Here is a 19,392-nt window from a genome sequence, read left to right on the forward strand (position 1 = left end):
TTTCGACGTTTACATAACGTCATTCTCAAGTCAAAATGAATAAGAATTAAACAAGTATATATACGATAAGTAAACAATAGGAACAAATGTACAATAGAAAGTATGTATGAGAATAAGAATATTTTATTGTTTAATTCTTATTCATTTTGACTTGAGAATGACGTTATGTAAACGTCGAAACGTCGTATAATTTTTTTAAAATGTTTTTAAATCCAAATTTTTTATCGCTCAACTTTCTAGTCAAATGTTACAATAAGTCACTACTTATAACTCTAAAGAAACCATTCCATTTGATTTTCAAATAGCACAGCTTTTTTCCGTTTACTTAACAATTCTCAGTTTGCACCCACGTGATGAGACGGCCATGTTGTTGTACAAAACAATAGAAAACGGCCTCACAAGTTTTGCATAAGAATAAAGTAAAATTCCCAGAAGACGTTTTACTGCTTTGTTCTGTACACCAACATGGCAGCCGTGACGTCAGATGAAAACCATCTATAAATGGCCATCCCTCAAACTGACATTTCCCTTTTTATTCAACTTACACGACGTACAATCTATTTCAAACTTCAAATCTACTTCAAAGAAACAAAAATTTTAAACATGCAGAGAAGATTCAGGTTAGGCGAGACAAAGAGTTGAACCCGGATGGATGGTTTCCCATCGCAGTTTTCGATATCCACTGGACTAACGAGACTAACTCGTGGGAGTTGGATTTTTCAGAGTTTGGAAATAGTGGTACCCAGCAAAACAAGTGAAAGCTAACCGTTTTGAAAGTGGTTTTTAGACCTAAATACTGCAGATCAGCGCGGCTTTGCTCAGAAACGCTATTTCTTGTTGAACTAAAGCTATATTTCGGCATGCTTTTCATTCCTTTTACAGCGGTAAGCTTGTTGCGCCGTGTAATTCTTACGAAATGTCCAATGTCATTTTGAGGGATAGCACGAGACTAATTAGCTCATTAATAAATGCTGAAGGCACTGGGTCGCTTATTTGATTGCAACTGTGGCACTAAGACCTCTTGGGACATCATCTATTTTTCATGGGAACCAAGCGTAGAGAACTCAAGATAAGGATAAAAATCTTTATTTTAGCGGATCAAAAAAAGACTTGAGCCACGCCCCGATCAGTCTCCTTCGGAGGGTAAATTTAAGATTTTCTTTGAGAAGGTGGCGCACCGGGCCAAAGCAGTCAAAAAAATGCCCCCGCTACTGCACTTTCACTTTTCCTTTAAACTTACGTTTGTTCGTCCATCAGTTTGTATATGGCTTCCATAGCTCGAGGAGCGATTCCGGGTGATTTAAGCTCTTTGTCACCAATCATGGTATAAGTGAAAGGTATTAAGGAACACAAAACACATTGCTGTTTAAAAAAAAAAGAGATAAAAGAAAAAAAAAACGCATGCCGCAACGGCGACAATTTTGGAGTCTCTAAGCGGAGAAACTATAGCCTGCTTCGCTGGCGGGAGGCAATAACGAGCGGCAAAGCCGAGCGGAGAATGGGAAGGGGCGCTGTGAAATCGCTAACCACTGTGAGGCTTGGCGTGGAAAACAAAGCTCTTTTGGTCTTCCGGGACAATATGGCCGCCGTGTGACAAGGGCGAATCTCGCCAGCTACGCAGGCCAAAGAAACTACGGGTACCTAATTAATTCTTCGGGTATTAACTCGGGTGGACTCGGAAGACATTTGAGTGCTATAAGCAGGAATTGGACTCTAGGACTTTCCAATGACAAATGAGGATGCTATACAACCGAGCTACAGTAGACCTGGGGGAGATCGACTCCATTAAACTGGATTCGGGTGACAATTATCCTGCTCGGCAATACTGATTTTCCTGAACGCGAGTATGGCTGCTGGTCACAAATAAGAAACCACTCCATATGTCACTACAACCAGGCTATAGCTGACCTTGTTATGACACATCCCTCTCCGGTTTTTTTAAGTCAATCGTGTTCTAACTAACTTGCACTTACATAACACAACCGAAGAAGTTTTTATCAAAACAAAGTCAGCTGCAGCCTCTATTACATCTGTGGCCGGGAGACTCTCATCCACAAGTGCCCATAATTTTTTTCTTATCTCTCTTAGATAGTACGCGCACTATGATTGACATGTAGGGGGCCGCCTTCTAAAGTACGGCACGCGCATAAATCAACGGGAAAAAAAACTGGGTCGATAACTTACAGTACAGACCTCGGACTCAGTAAAAACAGACATTGTCCAATCAGTTAAAGGATATGTTTTTCCTGATCCGGTTTGACCATAAGCAAAGATGCAGACATTGTAGCCATCAACTGCTGACTGGATAAGATTCTGTCAAAATTCAACAAATATCATGAAATTCTGTAAAACTGGTTTTCTCCATTGGTATGAACCAGTAAACATAATATCACAACCAACTGCATAATACGTGATGAGTGTTTTATTTGGGGATTAGACTGATTACAGAGCAGCAGATGTAAATGTGGCACTTCCTATCACATTCAAGAACTATTTCGTCAAACCTTTAAGGGGCTTACAATACAGTGCACTGATGGAAATTTGCTTGAAACAATCGATTGTTAATTTGGAGTGAAAAGCGTTTCAGCTTGCGTAAAATCCTTGAACAAGGAGGTTGAGAAAAGTCTAAATCAAAGCTGATCAGGACAAATCTGGTGGAAACACCTTCCTTGACCAATGTGAATTAATAAACGTGAATAAAAAGCAGGAATTGTGTGCCACTAACAAATGATTTCTACTCAGGTTGTCAAAAAGGTCTGGCTCACCAACAACATTTCATTCCAGTACTGCATTCAGCCTGAAGGCGACGATAAGTCAACAATATTATGAAGTTACATATCATTATGGTATGGTGTGGATTTCAAGTTCCCACTATCCAGGATTACATCTGTAACTCAATGCGGTTTTGAACAATCGGACCAAAAGAACTTTTAAGCTCTCAAGTACAACTCACATTTGTGTCTTCAAAAACCTTTTCCTGTCCGTGTTCAGGGGTGAAGACTTGATCATACTGGAAGTCTTTAGGGCCGCGATTAGTTTCCACAATAACTGTGTATTCATCTGGTGACTTAATACAAGAAAAGTTGCCCTACAAGGAGAATGAAATTAAAGCTAGTTTTTGCAACTCTCCAATAATTAACATCGGATCGACAGGCACTGTTTGTTCTCAATCCTGAATCTTGCTGGCTGTGTTTTGACACGAAATGCAATAAGCAAAATTATCTCACCCTCTCTTTTTCAGAGTTACTGAGTGGCCTTGCTCTGCAGTATACACGAATCTTGCCTTTCATATCCTCCACCATATTGTAGTACTTCTTCCGCAGTATCTATCAGCGAAAAGGAAATTCTTTTACTTTCCCTCAGATTATAGAGTAGCTTGTTATAGCTTGTATCTCCAAGCATTTCCCCTATTGACTATGTTTACCACAGAAGACAGCACAACACGAACTTCATGGCCCAATCTTTGGGAAAAGTGCATGGGTTCTTTTAATTATTTATTCGAGATCTTCTACCAGAAAGCTCCACTCACTGGAAAGTGGTTTTCTCGGTGGTCCTGCATCTGGATAGGGATGTTGGGTTTTGAGGAGAGGGGAAAACCGGAGAACCTGGAGAAAAACCTCTCAGAGCAGAGAAAAGAACCAACAACAAACAACTCAACCCACACATGACCTTGCATCAGTGAACCGAACCAGGGCCACTTCCCCTACAAAGTACATTCCACAGGGGTTATGAACGTTGGAGTGTTGTGAGGAGACGGGGACTATGGTGTATCATCCCACAAGACTAGTAATTTCTTCCCAGTTACAACTAGACTCTAGGTGTTGATCTGGTTGGAGTCTGAAGCCATCACCTCTCTCACAATGATGCTCAAACAACTAAGCTAACCCATCATTATGCTACAACAATTCTGTTTCTTTCTTCTACCACTTGTTATTATGACATTTTTAGTCCTCCCCTCTCATAAGAGGGGGGTGGGGAGAGTACACGGCTTCCGTCAATTAGGGGACCATGTTCAATTCTTGGACTTGGTGTCATGTGGGTTGAGTTTGTTTGTTGTCCGATTTGAAAAACTCTTAGAACTCTCTTTCATTTTCTGGATAGATTGTCAAGTTAAGGACGTTCGCGCCAATTGTTTCTGCGCATCCTTACTGCGCATGCAAATGCACAAGCCACGTCATACACGAGCGCGCGTGCTAAGTAATAAAATGAGAACTGATAGGGTAAAAGGTCATTGCTATAGCTTTGCCTGGATTTAACGGTCTTGGACGTTCGGTGACCCCTATTTTTCTTTCCAGAAACGGATTTTATTTACAATTATTTCCACGTTGTCCAAAAATGAACAAAAAATCAATGTGGGAAGTTCAAAAAATTTCAAGATTTCTGCTCACGGGACATCAAATCCTGCCATCTTGCGGCTGCAAGGCGCGTGAAACTGTGGTCGCTAAATGCGAACTTGATCTTTAAGGGAACCTCACCAGTTGACTAAATTCACTTAATTAGTCCACTTAAACAATATTTGGCAGAGAAGATTTCACTTCAAAGATTTAATTGCAATATATTTGGGTTTACAGACACTGGCCTTATTCGATAACGAAGCCCGATTGTCACATTTTGGGTGTTTTTCTGGACATGTTCTCTCCAAAACGAAGTCGGTGACCCCCCATTTTTTTTTACATTTCTGACAAAACTAACTCATCATCTTACAGTGGTAAAAGTTTCAGAAGAAAATCAATGTTGAAAAAATTTCGCGCGAACGTCCTTAAATCACAAAAAGGATGAAAACTGTACACTTGAACTTTTTTTTACAGCATTTCTGTCTACTTCAACATAGATTTTTACATAGTCCCTCTTACTGTTATGACTTACTCTTTCACTGTTGTAGTTTTCAGAGAGAGATTTGTTTTCCTCTCTCAAGGATTTCACTTCTTTTGTAAGCTCTTCAACCTTCTCTTGAGCAGCAAGGCCTTCCTGTCAATGGAATGCCATGAATATCATAGATGAGTTACCATTAAAGTGGTACCATGATCAAAAAAGGACTTCGTTTTTATAGTCAGTTTTGAAAGTGAGTTTGCTTAACACTTGAGCTTTGATTTTTATCCAAAGGCTGTTTACTTTGAGTGTAAGTTTTGGATTTCACGGTCCACCATTTAATTAATACTCATGTTTAAAACTGACCAAATAAACCTCAGAGGGTTGGATCTAGGGAAAAGTGACGTCATTCACTCAATAGCTTAAAATTTCAGCATGTATACGCAGTTTATTATGTATGCAAAACACTAATCTAAAATCTGGAACCCCGAAACTCATGTGCTGCATGTTAATTCAGTCGCGTACAAACGCATTGCATTCCAAAACTAGCAAGTCTTTGACGTCATTTTCCCTCGATCCAGCTCTCTCAAGATTTTAATGTTAGTAATGGCGGTCCATTAAAATAGGAAAATTCAAAGGCTTAAAACTAGGGTCATTTAGTGTTTAGTTAACCTACAAGTTTCGAAATACAAAGGAAAAAATATTGATCATAGTATCACTTCAAGTGCGAAGAAAAGATATACGTGATTGGTACATTGATTGTCACAACAAATGTTTACCTGTGCAGCAGTCTCAAGTTTAGACAAAATATCCTTGTCCTTTTTACTCTCAGAAATTAGAGCATCATGTTCCTGTCAGTGAAATAATATAATTTTAATAAACAGCACACTGAAAACATGTCTGTACATACTACTGTCTCATCCTCCCTAAAATAGGGACTTTAAGATAGTACACGACGATAGACTGGGACGGTTAGATGAGTGTCATGTCATGCAAAATCCCCGTGACATTTGACCGTCGTGCTTCTAGGACGGAATGTTTTCGCCCGGTTTCTCGTCATGGAATCTACGGTGAAAACGGTAGGAATTCATCCACAATTATTCGCATAATTTTAGTCTTTTCCTTTATTATGCATTGAAAACTGATCACCCAATGGGTTAAATGTGCATTTGGTTGTGTTTGTCTTGATTTATCCATTGCTGAAATGAAAAAAAATCTAGCAAAAATTCTGAGTTCATTCAAAGACATCACTCCATGACACAGGCACTCATGTCCAATATACACAAACAGATACGATTTGTTCATCAAACCAATGGTCCATTGGTACCAATGGCAGGATTGGTTTACACTCGCTAGAATCCAAGGAATCTAAACATGGTATAAAATAAGAAATTCCTCCTCGCTAATTGAACCTTCTGCAAAAGAAATTACAAGAGAATTTCTTGCCTCTTCAAAAGACATGTTTATTCCACCGTCCTACGGTCGTGTTGGCGGAATCTTAAGTTAGAAATTTTCGCGCCTTTCTACCGTACTTGTCCAAAGTCTCCGGTATACGCATCCAACTGTCCCAGCCTACCGTTGTCCACTATCTTAAAGTCCCTAATGTAAGAGTTGGGTTTTAGGTATCACATGGGTCAATACAATAATACCAGTAAATTGAAAAAAAACCATTCATGAAATATTTCATAGCATAGTGCCTGCAGAGGGCAGCACACAGAAATCAAGCAAGCCCTCCTCACTTATCAACTTCCTTGAGCATCAAAAACAAAAATAATAGGCCAGTTTTGTATTCTAACAGTTAATTTGGACCGAGCATGAAATGGAGGCCAACGCAGGGGAATCTTTTCATGTACAAATTATTTCTCCTGCATTAGTCTCCATTTCATACTAGATCCAGTCTAACAGTGAAAGGCCTAATCAGAAGCACATGAAATTGCCTGGGTTTTACACACCCATTTCTTGCTTGCTTGTAATTTTTATATAACTTGCTACTCAGATGCATACTTGTGGGACTGAGTGAAGTAAAGGCTAGTTGAATCGTAGGAAATTGTAAGAGAAAAAAAGCAAGAGATGTTAACCTTTTTAAGATCTTTAAGCTCCTCCTCAGTTTTGCCCAGAGTTTCTTTCACTTTTTCAAACTTCTTTTTCTCCATCTCAAGATTCTTTTGCAAGTCTGTTTGAAAAAATATCCAGGTACTTGAGAGATCTCTTGGCTGTATTAAAGCTACTGATTTGGCCTACAAATAAGTCAAGTTCTTTCTGTGTAACAAAAACAAAATGAGCTACAATGCCCATTCACTTGTTCCAAATGGCAATTCTGGTAGACATTGATTTTCAAAAGAACTTTTGACAGATGTGATAACAACTGTTACAGTGTGACAGTTAAGATGATGATGAAGGTAATGATGATGATGACGAGGACAGTGATGGCAATGTGAAAATTGATGAAGATAATGACATAAAGATGATGATGACTGTATACACAACGGCATCAAATTGAGAATGTGATTCTGGTTCAAATTGAGTAAATTTATATTTAAACCTTTAAGTTGCTTTTCTTGTTTCTTTGATGCCGCTCTCTGTTGAAGAAAATCAGCAATCATGAATAAATATTCTACTAGAGAAAGAATCTTATTTCACAGTTGATTTAAAATCTCAGCTTGTAACATTCACAACTACCAGAAGGTAGAATCTCACACTAAACTGTGGTGTTTTAACAAATTAAAGAATGAGTGCACGCATGAAAAATCAACAAATGTAGATTATGTTTTGACTGTTTGTGCAAACAGTGACATGCTTCAGGGAGTCTGATTGGTTATTGCCCATTATTTTTCAAGTATTAAACAGACACAGGCTGACTCCACTGTTGCTAATATTTGTCTTACCTTACTGTAAAAAAACAAATACATTGTAAACATAGATTTTGCCGTTGGTTTATTCAAAATGTGAACATATATGCTTTTATATAATTCGTTTATGTACCTCTTCAGCAGATGGCCCTGCAGGCTTGGCTTTTGTTTGGGCTTCTTTCAGATCTTTTTCAAGCTGTTTGATTTTATTGTGATCCTCCTAAAACATAAAAATAATATTTATTATATAAATTAACTACATTTGAATTCCAGTTAAATTGCCACTAAACCTTTAAAACGCATTTGAGAAAAGACAAATTTCAGTGGCATTAAAAGCATACTTTGCGTTTCCTCCTTGATGTTTACATGAATTTTCAAAAGGTCTTACAAGTGACATACAGTTGAGATAATCATTAGACTGTGTCCAATGACACTATAAAATTATTATAATGTATCATTCAAGGCAAAGTGGAAGGCAACCATGGAAGGGGAAGACCCAGAAAAGCATGGCAATCAGACACTGAGCAATGGCTGGGATGCAGTTTGCATCAGGCATCCCAACTGGCACAGAATTGGGATCAATGGCGTATATCCGTGAATGCCACAGCAGCTCATCTTGAGCCACCTCACTAAAGAGGGAGAGATTCCAATGACACAGCAAGTAAGGAGCATGGGCTTATCCCCGAGATAATGTCACAAAGTGTTTTGTATCTTATATTTTAAAACTGCTGATTACTGGCTTATTTATGAACCAAATGCCTACTAAATTTGCAAAGTTCACCTGTGTAGCCTTCTTCAGAGCCTCAACCTGACCCTGAAGTTTTTCTTTTTCCTTCTGCACTTTTTCCAAATCAGCAGCTGCTTTTGGATCCTTGAATTGAAAAACAAAAACAAAAAACAGAAAATAAATAAAATAAATGATTAAATAACAAAAACAAATTAATGAACTGGATAAAACATCAAGTGGTAACCTAAAATGATTTCCCATTGCTTAAAATGTAGAATGCACTTTTTCACAGGTTCATGCTCAATTTTTTTAACATTTAAAACTTAGGCTTATTCAAGTTAATGGAAGCAGTTAAAAAGTACTCCAACCTGAAGAAACTTTAAGCATTTTTTTTTAAGAAACTCTATGAAATCCAAATAAGTATTAAATAGCCAGGAAGTCAGTACCTTTCTTTTATTTCCCATTCCAGTATCAATCTTGGAATCTTGAGGTTTCACTCCATTGGCTTCAAGTTCCTTTATCTGCATAAAGATGGGGTATTCATAGATCAGTGGTGGGATAAATTGACAAACACTTTAAAATGAACATAACAAGGTGCTTCAGGTAAAAAAAACCTGGTAGAACTACAAACAGAAATGCAAGCACACCCTCTTCTGAAGGGCTTGTATCTTCTTGTTGCTTTCTTCTACTTGCTTTTTAGACTTTGCTTCTGCCTTGTCTTTTACATCTTTAAGCTCCTTTACCCTCTCAGAACGCATCTTTGCATTAGCATCCTGAGGCACAAAAGAATGGATACAACAACAGACAGTGACATTAAAAGTAAAACACAACCATCTGGCAATGCTCTGAGTTTAACCAGAAGCTAAAATCTTTATTTTACCATAGAGAGAGGAATGCAACACTTCTCTTGGGGCACAGAGACCTTTGAGGCTAACAAAGCAAATGCTGCATCCTTGAGAAGTTAAATCTGTGCCTGAAAGATTGATTTTTATTCCTGCATATCTCACTCACTCATCTATCATACTAACGGGAGACTCTATCATCACATGGATCAGAGAAAAGTGCAAAGAGATGCCCAAGTCCCTCAGAAACAAACCAGACGCTTCTAGTGCTGAACTACATATGCATGTCATGTACCAAGAAATGAGCTTCACTCACTTTTGCTTCAGTACATTTCTGAAAGTTGAATTAAGTACCATAAATAATAAACACAGACTGCTCTTTGTTATTTTGCCACTTGTTCCAACAAAGGGAAAGCAACTTCATGTATTGTTCTTTCTTATCACAAAAATTAATCCCATCATATAATCATCTCTCCATTTTCTTGCCTCAAAATAAGCACAAAACAAGCACACTTAGTTAGCTATATAAAAAAACAGTAACAGTCTGTTGATTATTTTTGTAATTTTGAAGTGTTAACATGTACCAACCTGCAACTCCTTCTCTATATGTTTTAGTTGTTCAATATTTTTGCTTAGGGTGTCCACTTTTGCTGTAAGAGTTGTGACAGATGCTTTGAGTGTCAAGCTCTCCTTTACTGCAGCAGCTTTGTCTTTTTCAAGAGCCGCCTGGACAAAATACATCAATTTATTAATTAATTAAAATGTGGAAATTATAACCACTTTAGGTATCCAATTTTTATTCTGTTGTGATTATTGATCAAATTTGAATCAGAACGACTCCAGTGAAGCCATGTCACAGTTTAACTTTAACAGGGTAAAAGAGATTGGGTGACTGGCAATCACATGACTGCCACAATAATTAATGCTGGTGTTAGTTTCTCTTTTTGATCACTCCATGCCAAGTGGCCTTCATTTTACTAACCATTTTCTCCTTGTATGCACCAATTTCTTTAGCTGTGTCAATGGGAACATTTTCTAACAACTTCTTTTCCAGTTCTTCTATCCTCTTCTTTGCTTCAGCCAGAGCCTAAAGGAAATTTGAATGAAAATCAATATTATTAAGAATACCTATACAGGAAAAGGGAAGAGGGGATGGGGCTGAATTTGTAGAAAGCCCTCCATGTTCCTGTTCTCCAGACTGCAGCTAAGCAATGAGTCGCTGTTGTCCTGTATTCCATAAAGGCAAGAATGGGATAGATAAGGTACGTATTAAAATACCTTATCATGCTAGAAATGGAAACTAATTGTCATTGTTTTAAACGACCAACTACTGTAGCAAAAAAAAAAGAAGCTGATTACCATTGTTAAGATAATTATTACTTTACTTATTAAAGTGATAAAACACATGAGCACCTCTTCTTTGCTCTTAATGTCTGTTTCAAAAATTTCCTTTGTTGATGCTAGCTGTGCTTTTAAATCATCAACTTCTCCTGATGACCCTTCTTGCAGACTTGCAAGTTCCTGAAAACAATATTAGTGGATTGATTTGGGTTGTAATATAATTATACTTATTAGGTATAAATTGCATGATTTTTCTAGTGCAATATGGAATAAATAAGCATATGGAACAAAATTGCATGAACCCATAGGGCGAGTGCAATTCGTAGTCTTTGAAAAAATTTACAAGTGCTTATTCAGTCCAAATTGCACAAGAAAAATCATATGATTACTTATTAATAATATACATGAAAAAATTTCAAGATGGTTATTAAAGGAGAAGCAAAGCACACATACAGTGTATCTCACAATCACAGAAAAATTGTGTCGTGAATTGTGTCATTTGATTGGCTAACAATACAAAAATTTCACCTTTATTGCACTAACTTCAACTTTCTGCACTAATTTCACTTTTCTGCACTCTAATAATTAGAGCGACATGCTCTCAGCCAATCAACATACTGAAATTTTTTCATGTAATATTATTATTATTATTATTATTATTATTATTATTATTATTATTCAGGTAACAAACTTGATCCCACCAGTGTGACAGCCAACTGTTAAAAAACAGAACAGCTGATTCCAATAGATTTTGTGCTTCGTGGTGCATCCCTGATACATTGTTGAAGTATCAGCCAATACTATTGGACAGGTGTTGTATTGTACTTAATGGTGACATGTCAACCGATGTGTTGGACGCCTTGGTGGGATCAGAATCATTAATTATCAATACCACTATTTGCAATAAAAACAACAATAAAATATCTGTGTTCCATGTAGACTCATAGTACAACACCTTATCAGTCATTAATAATTAAGTAGGTGATTTTGAGGAAGCAGTGAATTATTTTAATTCAATGCTTTCTCAAAATCACCTACATCCAGCTAGCATGCTCACCACAAAGTGGCAAGTTGCAGGTAGGTAGGATCACGATAATTCTGCAACTCACCTTACCAGAGTGGGCTGATAATTTCAAAGCTCCCACCAAAATTTTCTGACTCACATTGCTGGCAAAAATTTTGATGGCTAACATTTCAGAGTACTGCATCTCATGATGGATTAAATACAGCCTACAATCTTGAAACACCTAGCAAGGACTTCTAATCTTTCTTTTACATTCTGACCTTCTTGAGAGCTTCTATTTTTTCAACTTGAGCTAGATTTGTAGCCTTTTCCTGCTCCAAGTCACTATTTGTTTTGGTGAGTTCCTTCTCCAATTCAGAGACCCTGCTTGTTATCTCCTGTGAAAAAATATTATTTAATCAATTTCTACAAACATTAGTTTCGGGAAATCAGACTCGGTTTTGTAACCTCAAGTTTTGGGATTCCAGGCTTGGCTCTTAACCAGAGAGTTGATTTTTGAACTAAGACAAGAAACTTTACAGAATTTCTTCCCTCCCTGCCCAAGGGACATCAACATCCATGACAGGAGAAAGGGTGTACAGTCAGTGGTTCAATGCTTTTAAACCAGAGTAAGCTCTGGGAGCTTCTGTGTAAATTGTTTTCCTGATGCAACATCTGTGTAAATAGTCCTTCTAGTTCTTTGTCAAAAAAGGAAAATACTTATGCCCTTCCCATTTTGTTGTTATTTTGTCACAAGCTCTTAAACAGCTTGCAATGCACCAAATTCAATCTTGACTTGACATAATTGGGCCATCTGTTGCACCCTCAAAATCCCAACATTGTTTTTGTTTTTTTTTTTTTTTTTTTTTGGGGGGGGGGGGGGCAGTGGTTTGAAGGAGTGGGTGCTTGAGACTAAAAGAATGAATTCAAGTCCTAACACTTGAGATCAAGATTGTAGTTCTGCATCTTGAAACTGAAAAGGGTAATATGCCCTGCAGCTCAATGTCAATTGACTAAATCTAGCAATAAAAATTATTAAAAGTAGACAGGCAAATTTAATCTCAGTTTCTTGAAATAGTTGTTAGGATAACATAATATTATACTGTAAGACAATAACAGCAAGCCTCACCTCTAGATCCTGTCCATCACTTGAAAAAGTAGTTGTGGACACAGGAGCTCCATCTCCTATTTCATCCAGCTCATTGCGAAGAGCTTCATTTTCTTTCTCCAGATCACTGACCTTATCTGTAAGCTCAGAATTTCTTTCTGTCAGTTCATCGTTGATTTTCTCCTTATCCCACACTTTCTCTTCAAGAGCTTCTTTCTCTTTTGTTAATTTTTCTACAGAAATTTCCAGCTCATCTCTGGCAGTTTCCAGTTGGTTGATCCTGTCCTCAAGCTCTTCAACTTTATTACTGTCATCAACAACTCCTAAAAAATTAAAATACTTATTACTAAACTTGTTGTAAAAAAAGCAAACAAAACCATTTTTGCCCTTTGCTTCCATCTGCTAACACAGCCAGGAAAACACGGCTCTGCTCTGAGTTCTCAAAGCGAAAAAGATGTGCTTCTACATTATGTCAAAATTTTGAGGGCAATGAGCTGCAAAAGACATTGTCAGTCAAAGAAAGACATGACAAAATTTTAATACAGAATCCTAAACCTTCAAAACAGCTTTAAAATGCCAATTCCTGTAATCTCACCTGAAGTTGCAATAGTTTCAGGAACTGTCCCTTCCTTTAGCATTGTCATAACAGCAATTGTATTTTCAGCCTTTTTCAGTTTCTCATCTTCCTGTTTTAGCTTTTCTACCATAGCTTGGACTTCTTCACTCCTTAAATTAAATCACATTTATTCCCTTAAAAATAATAACAATTATTATTGAACCTTACTGTTACCAAGAAATGGGTCATGGTTGATTTTTTATTAAAGACCTTATTAATAATATTTTTTCCTCCAAGATTAATAAAACTTGAGCAAGTTTACTACACATACCCTTTACTCTGGCAGACTTAAATATAAAGTTAATTAATTACAGCTTTACAGGGTCCTTGCCGTTGCCAGTATTGTAATCTTTGGTTGTGAGATCAGGGTGGTGGTACATGTATGGTGGAGTGCATGTCATCCAATCTCAGTCAGTCCCAGTAGTACACAAGGTAGTTTAAAACTCCCATCATGAAAAACAAAGTAATGTTTGAACACATCAGAAGTTTCTTTCATAAAGTTATTGATAAAGGATCAAATGAAAAATTATTGGGAAAAATGTTTTCATAGGCATGGGAAAAATATCAACCCAACTGAATTCCTGGGACCAAACTCTTGGCCTTCATGAAATCTTGATTTAAAGCTACATCACTGCAAACCTATCATCATTCGTGGGTTCCTCTCCTTCGTGCTCCTGACGATACTGTTCCTTCCATTTCTCAAGCTCCTGTTTCATTCTGTTTTGCTCATCTAGTAAAGACTGCTTCTCTGCTTCGGCAGCTTTCAGTTTTTCATCTGTTTCATTGTTGTCTATCTGCCCTGCAGCTGCTGTTGCAACCAACAAACCTTGAAGCTGTTCACGGAGTGATGTGCACTGTTGCCTTGTTTCACGCAGTTCCTAAAGTACATGTACAATAAGAAAAAATAACCAAATCACTTGTCTCAGTTGGGCCACTTAAAAATTAATGAGGAATTTGAAACAGTAACTTGACAAGTAACATGACACTGCCAAGTTACTCAAAGCAATTTCCTTTAAATTTTGATGAATTAGTTGATGTCCCTCACATGTTCTACCAACGTGTCAGAGATAACATATCATGTTGATCTGACAGAAACCACAGCATCCTCTGTTTAAATTAACAATGCATTTTATCTTTCTTTTTGAAGGTGAAAAGAATCACCTCAATCTTGTCCAGTTTCCTGCTTACAGTTAAAGTTTTATTACTTTTTGTTCACATGTTATAGCACTTGTCAAGCTTGTTCTGTGTTCCAGCTCACTCAAACAAAAAGGTACCGGTAGTTTAAAAAAAGCTGGCTTCTTATAATTATAGGACATTCAAAAATATTGTACTGGTATACAAGGAGACAATTTTTTCTCTATTTTTACAAACCTGTTTATTTTCAGTGGCTTGTTTCTCAAATCTTGTCTTCTCTTTGCTAAGATGGCTAATTTCCCCCTCAAGAGTTAAAATACGTTCTTTTTCTTTCTCCAGCTCCTCCTTATACTTAATAACTTCTGCTTTGTTCTTTTGTATTTCTCCCTGAAGTGATACAATTTCCTCAGAAAGTTGCTCCTTCTCTGCATTATCCAGAACAGTTACAGTTGCAGTGGTAACAACTGCTGTTTCTTCAGATTGTTCCTTGACTTCTGTCTGAGTGTCTTCTTTAGGCACCTCACTTGTTTGTGGTTCAATTGGTTCTGATTTCAACATTGTCGTTACCACTGGAGCTGAAGCTATGGTAGCTGCCGCACTATTAGTAATTAAACAAGTAGACATGTATGTAAGCACATCAATACAAGTCATATCACCAATTTGTAGGGAGAGCAAAATTCAATATCTTGACCTTCTAGAGGATTATTCTTCCCCAGAAGCCATGACTCTAAGTGTCATACCTATGAAGAAGTCTATACGCTGCTGTTACGTGCAGTCTCGCAAAATCAAAAACAATAGCGGTTGCCAGTGGTCTCCAAAACTGAACCTTCCTTACAACTGTTGACATTTAGAAATGGTCCTGCCAGATGGCGTTTTTGTGAATCACAACTTTTGAGAATAAGAAAGAACTTTGATGCTAACAATGTTAGCATCAGAGGTCAAATAAGAATTAATATTGTTGTTCTCATCAAACGATCCTTACACTGCACTAATCTTTGGCCATGTTCCATGATATGCACCCTGCTTGCAGGGCCTTTCTTTTGCTTGCTGGATTTCGGTGTTTTTGAAAAAGACTCCCGTGAATCGAGTAAGATCTTTATTGAGCATGCACTGCATGTTGCCAGCATACAGTTGTCAACCCAGTCCTACATGTAATACTCATTGAGGATAACTGGTGCTTGGCTTCGAGCAGATCTCGCCATCATCTTGATTTTCATGTTACAGCGGGCTCAATTATAACCATCGGCAATGGATGCTCGCACTGGAAAAACCAGTTTGATGAAAAAAAAACTGATTGACTAGTCCAGAAGTTTGGGCTAGGGCGCCTTCAAAGAGATGACGCGATTCAGGCAGAGCCTCCTTTTCTCCTCCTCAGAAAGAAAAAGATAAAAGGAGGTTCTGCTCACAGGGTGCACTATTGCATCCACACATTTAACTATCAGGGCGACCTTAGAAGGCTACATAATTTATTATACCCAGTACATTGCAACACAGCTCAATATTAGCCCTTAAGGACGTTTGCGCGAAAATTTTCTAACATTGATTTTTTTCTGCAAATTTTACCATTGAAGGATGATGAATTAGTGATGTCAGAAATGTAAAAAAAATGGGTGTCACCGACATCGTTTTGGAGAGCACTTGCCTGGAAGAACACCCTAAATCTGAAAAAATCTGGCTTCTTAAGCGAATAAGGCCACAGTGTCTGTAAGCCCAAAAATATTGCAATTACATCTTTGAAGTGAAATGTTCTCTACCAAACTTTGTTTAAATTAACCCATCAAGTGAATTTAGTTAACTGTTGAGGTTCCTTAAAGAACATTATTTAGCGACCATAGATTCATGTGCCTTGCAGCCGCAAGATGGCAGGATTCCATGTCCCAAGGACGGAAATCTTGAAATTTTTTAAACTTCCCACATTGATTTTTTGTTCATTTTTGGACAATGTGGAGATAATTGTAAATAAAATCTGTTTCTGAAAAGAAAAGTAGGGGTCACCGGACATCCAAGATCGTTAAATCCAAGCAAGGCTATAGCAATGGCTATCTGCCCTATCATTGTCCATTTTAGTGCTTAGCGCACACGCTCAATGCATGACGTGGCATGTGAATTTGCATGCGCTGTAAGGATGCGCAGCAGCAATTGGCGCGAACGTCCTTAAGGTTTGGTTTTAGCCCATCTGAAACAATAATATTACCAGTTGGCACTTTTTTCAACCAGTTTTAAAAATCAAAAACAAGTTAAAATTTAAAGCACAATGTACACTTGTAAGCAATGACAATTTGGGGGAACAAGCTAAATATCAAACTCACGCTGCTTTCAATGCTTTAGTCTCCTCTTGTAGTTTTTGCAGCTCAGTTTTCAGTATTTCCACTTCATTTGTGTGCTTCTCAGTCAATTCAGTGATCTTTTTTACCTCCTCCTCATTTCGTTCATTTAAAAGTCTCACATGTTCATCATCTTTTTCCTGTTTTTCTTTCTGAATAAGTTCTAAATGCTGTTTTAATTCAGTGACTTCTTCCTTGTGTTTTGCTTTTAAAGCACTGATTTCATCTTGGTGGGATGATTTGCTTTGTTCTTGTTCCTTTAATCCTTTTTCTTCTAAATCTCTTAGCTTTTCTTTGAGTTCCTCAACTTTTCTTGCTCACCTTAAAATCAGCAAGCACTAAAACACAATCATGATACTTGTTAGAAATTTCACAGTCCTTTTTCACTTGAATGTCATAAACCCAAGTTTTTATTTTGCAAATTATTTGTATTGCAACCAAGGCAGACACTCAAATAAGCCAAAGACACGCATTGGTCACTAAAAATAAAAAGTTGTGCTACATGTAGGCAAGTGACAAAAAATTTGGCCTATGACTGGCTGAGAACAGGAGCGAGGATTTCTAAGCCAGTCATTTTAGTACTAACTACATTGTATTGACTATACTTCATGCAAATTAAAACAACAATCCCAAACTAGTTTTAACACTTGAGTGGAAACAGTCTTTAATGAAAGCTTAAGCTCTGAAAGCTGTTTTTCACTCCTTAGAAGTTAAACAACTTTAACAGCAACTCTGCCTCATACAAATAGTCACACTAATGATCTAATTCAGGCAGCTCCGGGCTCAAGTCAAAAGTGAACATATAAGAGGTATATGGGCTAGAAATACCAGCATGATAGGTTAGCTACTAATTATGAAATTTCAAGTCAATAACCTAATATTTAACAGTAACATTTAGAAAAGACTGCATTAACATGATTTTGCTTTAACTTACATATGTGTACTTGGCATGTCTTTCATCCAACATTCTGGTTAAGTCTTTTATTGCTGTTACCTGCAATAGGTATCTACTTTTTAATCCTTGAAATGAAACTGTACTTGACCCTAGATACCAAGTGGCTCTCTGGCAACAATGTGTTACTTGCAGCAGTGTAAATCAAAATTAATAATTCTAGAACCGGTTCTAAATTTTATATTAATTACCCAAATACAGATTTTAGCAAAAAGCGCCAAATATGGGAGAAAAAGGCTGAACAAATTTTAAACAAGGAAATCTTATTACCAAAACTTAATACAATGTTACAACTGTAATATGGGAGGTGCGGTGGCCTCATGGTCAGTGTGCTCGACTCCGGATTAAGTGTTCCGGGTTCGGGTCCTGGCTGGGGACATTGTGTTGTGTTCTTAGGCAAGACACTTTACTCTCACGGTGCCTCTCTCCATCCAGGTGTACGAATGGGTACCGGCAAATTTAATGCTGGGGGTAACCCTGTGATGGACTAGCATTCCATCCAGGGGGGAGTAGAAATACTCCTAGTCGCTTCATGCTACAGAAATAGAGATAAGCACCACTGCATGTACAATAATTGCTGTTACCTTCTCCTGCTCAAGTTGAGTAAACTCTTCTCTGTTCTTGACGAGAATTTGACGTTTCTCTTGAAGTAATGATTGGTTCTTAGCTTGGAGACTCTGAAGAAAAACAATATTCAAGATATGCAATATAATTCACTTCTGAACATAAATATCTGCTGATAATAACAATTATTATTGTTAAAAACCAAACCAACGTACCTTGACAGTATCTTCCCAATATGAGGTAGAACGCAGCGTATCTTCACGATGGATGGTAATCACTTGACGAAAAGTGGATACTTTGTTGGAATATTCGTTTCGCAGATTCAGTACAAATGTGTTGAATTTTGCCTGGAAAGAAATGAAAATTTACCATCAACTGCATCAGACCAAGTCAATGTATTACGGCATTTAGTGAGTTGAATCCGGAGATTGCATTAGATTACAACTACTGTATCAATACCTTCATGTGTACAATATAAGAGTTTAAACATTCTTAATAGTAAGTAGTACCTGAATGTCCATCCAACTGAATTTGGACTTGGTCCGTGGGAATTCCGATCTATCACTTTCACATGATTACCTTTTCATCTTTTTTTCATATCATCCATCACCTTAAATAAAATAAAGGCAGTCCATGAGTACCACAGAGACTATTCAGAGTGTCAGTATGTTGAGTGAGACCTGTCTCATGACATGGGTACATGTACATGCACAGTAAACTGTTGGTACTTAGGATAACCAATCAACTCTTACTCTTTGGAATACCCCTCTTTGGCATAGATTACATGGAATGTAGCGCATTTTGTTCTCCCTGCAACTGAGGGGGAGCCAAAGTCCACTGCTGCGACTTGTTGAACTTTCTGCACAAATAATAAATTTAAAGTAAGACAAGGCTGGTTATTAATCCTTTAGGCTACTGAGGAATCCTTTAGATCCTTATTTTTTTAGCAGGCCGTCACTACCGTACATGAACTCCAAGCTAATTTCAGAAACATCCCCTAGTGCCGTCATATGAATCACTACCCAATAGTCCATTTTTACAGTTGTGTCTTAGTTACCTAAGCCTATGAATGAAGGTGAGGCTGGAGTTGACCTTGTTTTGATAGAAACCTCACTGCATTTCT

General features: G+C 37.5%; 1 protein-coding gene across 1 annotated transcript in view; it reads right to left on the reverse strand.

Moving 5' to 3' along the window:
* The window catches only part of LOC137991103 (uncharacterized), a 58,178-nt gene that overhangs the window by 10,035 nt on the left and 28,751 nt on the right, over positions 1-19,392 (reverse strand). The window contains exons 27-50 of the mRNA XM_068836224.1: positions 18,485-18,616; positions 18,290-18,382; positions 17,976-18,075; positions 16,739-17,069; positions 14,667-15,027; positions 13,935-14,173; positions 13,275-13,405; positions 12,701-13,002; positions 11,853-11,969; positions 10,641-10,748; positions 10,210-10,314; positions 9,816-9,953; positions 9,033-9,158; positions 8,832-8,906; positions 8,440-8,529; positions 7,792-7,878; positions 7,352-7,388; positions 6,888-6,982; positions 5,589-5,660; positions 4,867-4,968; positions 3,228-3,326; positions 2,954-3,088; positions 2,240-2,313; positions 1,241-1,330 (exon numbers count right to left, since the gene is read on the reverse strand). Of these exons, the coding sequence (XP_068692325.1) occupies positions 1,241-1,330; positions 2,240-2,313; positions 2,954-3,088; positions 3,228-3,326; positions 4,867-4,968; positions 5,589-5,660; positions 6,888-6,982; positions 7,352-7,388; positions 7,792-7,878; positions 8,440-8,529; positions 8,832-8,906; positions 9,033-9,158; positions 9,816-9,953; positions 10,210-10,314; positions 10,641-10,748; positions 11,853-11,969; positions 12,701-13,002; positions 13,275-13,405; positions 13,935-14,173; positions 14,667-15,027; positions 16,739-17,069; positions 17,976-18,075; positions 18,290-18,382; positions 18,485-18,616 (3,239 nt within the window). The remainder of the gene's footprint in view (positions 1-1,240; positions 1,331-2,239; positions 2,314-2,953; positions 3,089-3,227; positions 3,327-4,866; positions 4,969-5,588; positions 5,661-6,887; positions 6,983-7,351; positions 7,389-7,791; positions 7,879-8,439; positions 8,530-8,831; positions 8,907-9,032; positions 9,159-9,815; positions 9,954-10,209; positions 10,315-10,640; positions 10,749-11,852; positions 11,970-12,700; positions 13,003-13,274; positions 13,406-13,934; positions 14,174-14,666; positions 15,028-16,738; positions 17,070-17,975; positions 18,076-18,289; positions 18,383-18,484; positions 18,617-19,392) is intronic.

Source organism: Montipora foliosa, chromosome 2, assembly GCF_036669935.1.
Source record: "Montipora foliosa isolate CH-2021 chromosome 2, ASM3666993v2, whole genome shotgun sequence".
NCBI classification, from domain to species: Eukaryota; Metazoa; Cnidaria; class Anthozoa; order Scleractinia; family Acroporidae; genus Montipora; species Montipora foliosa.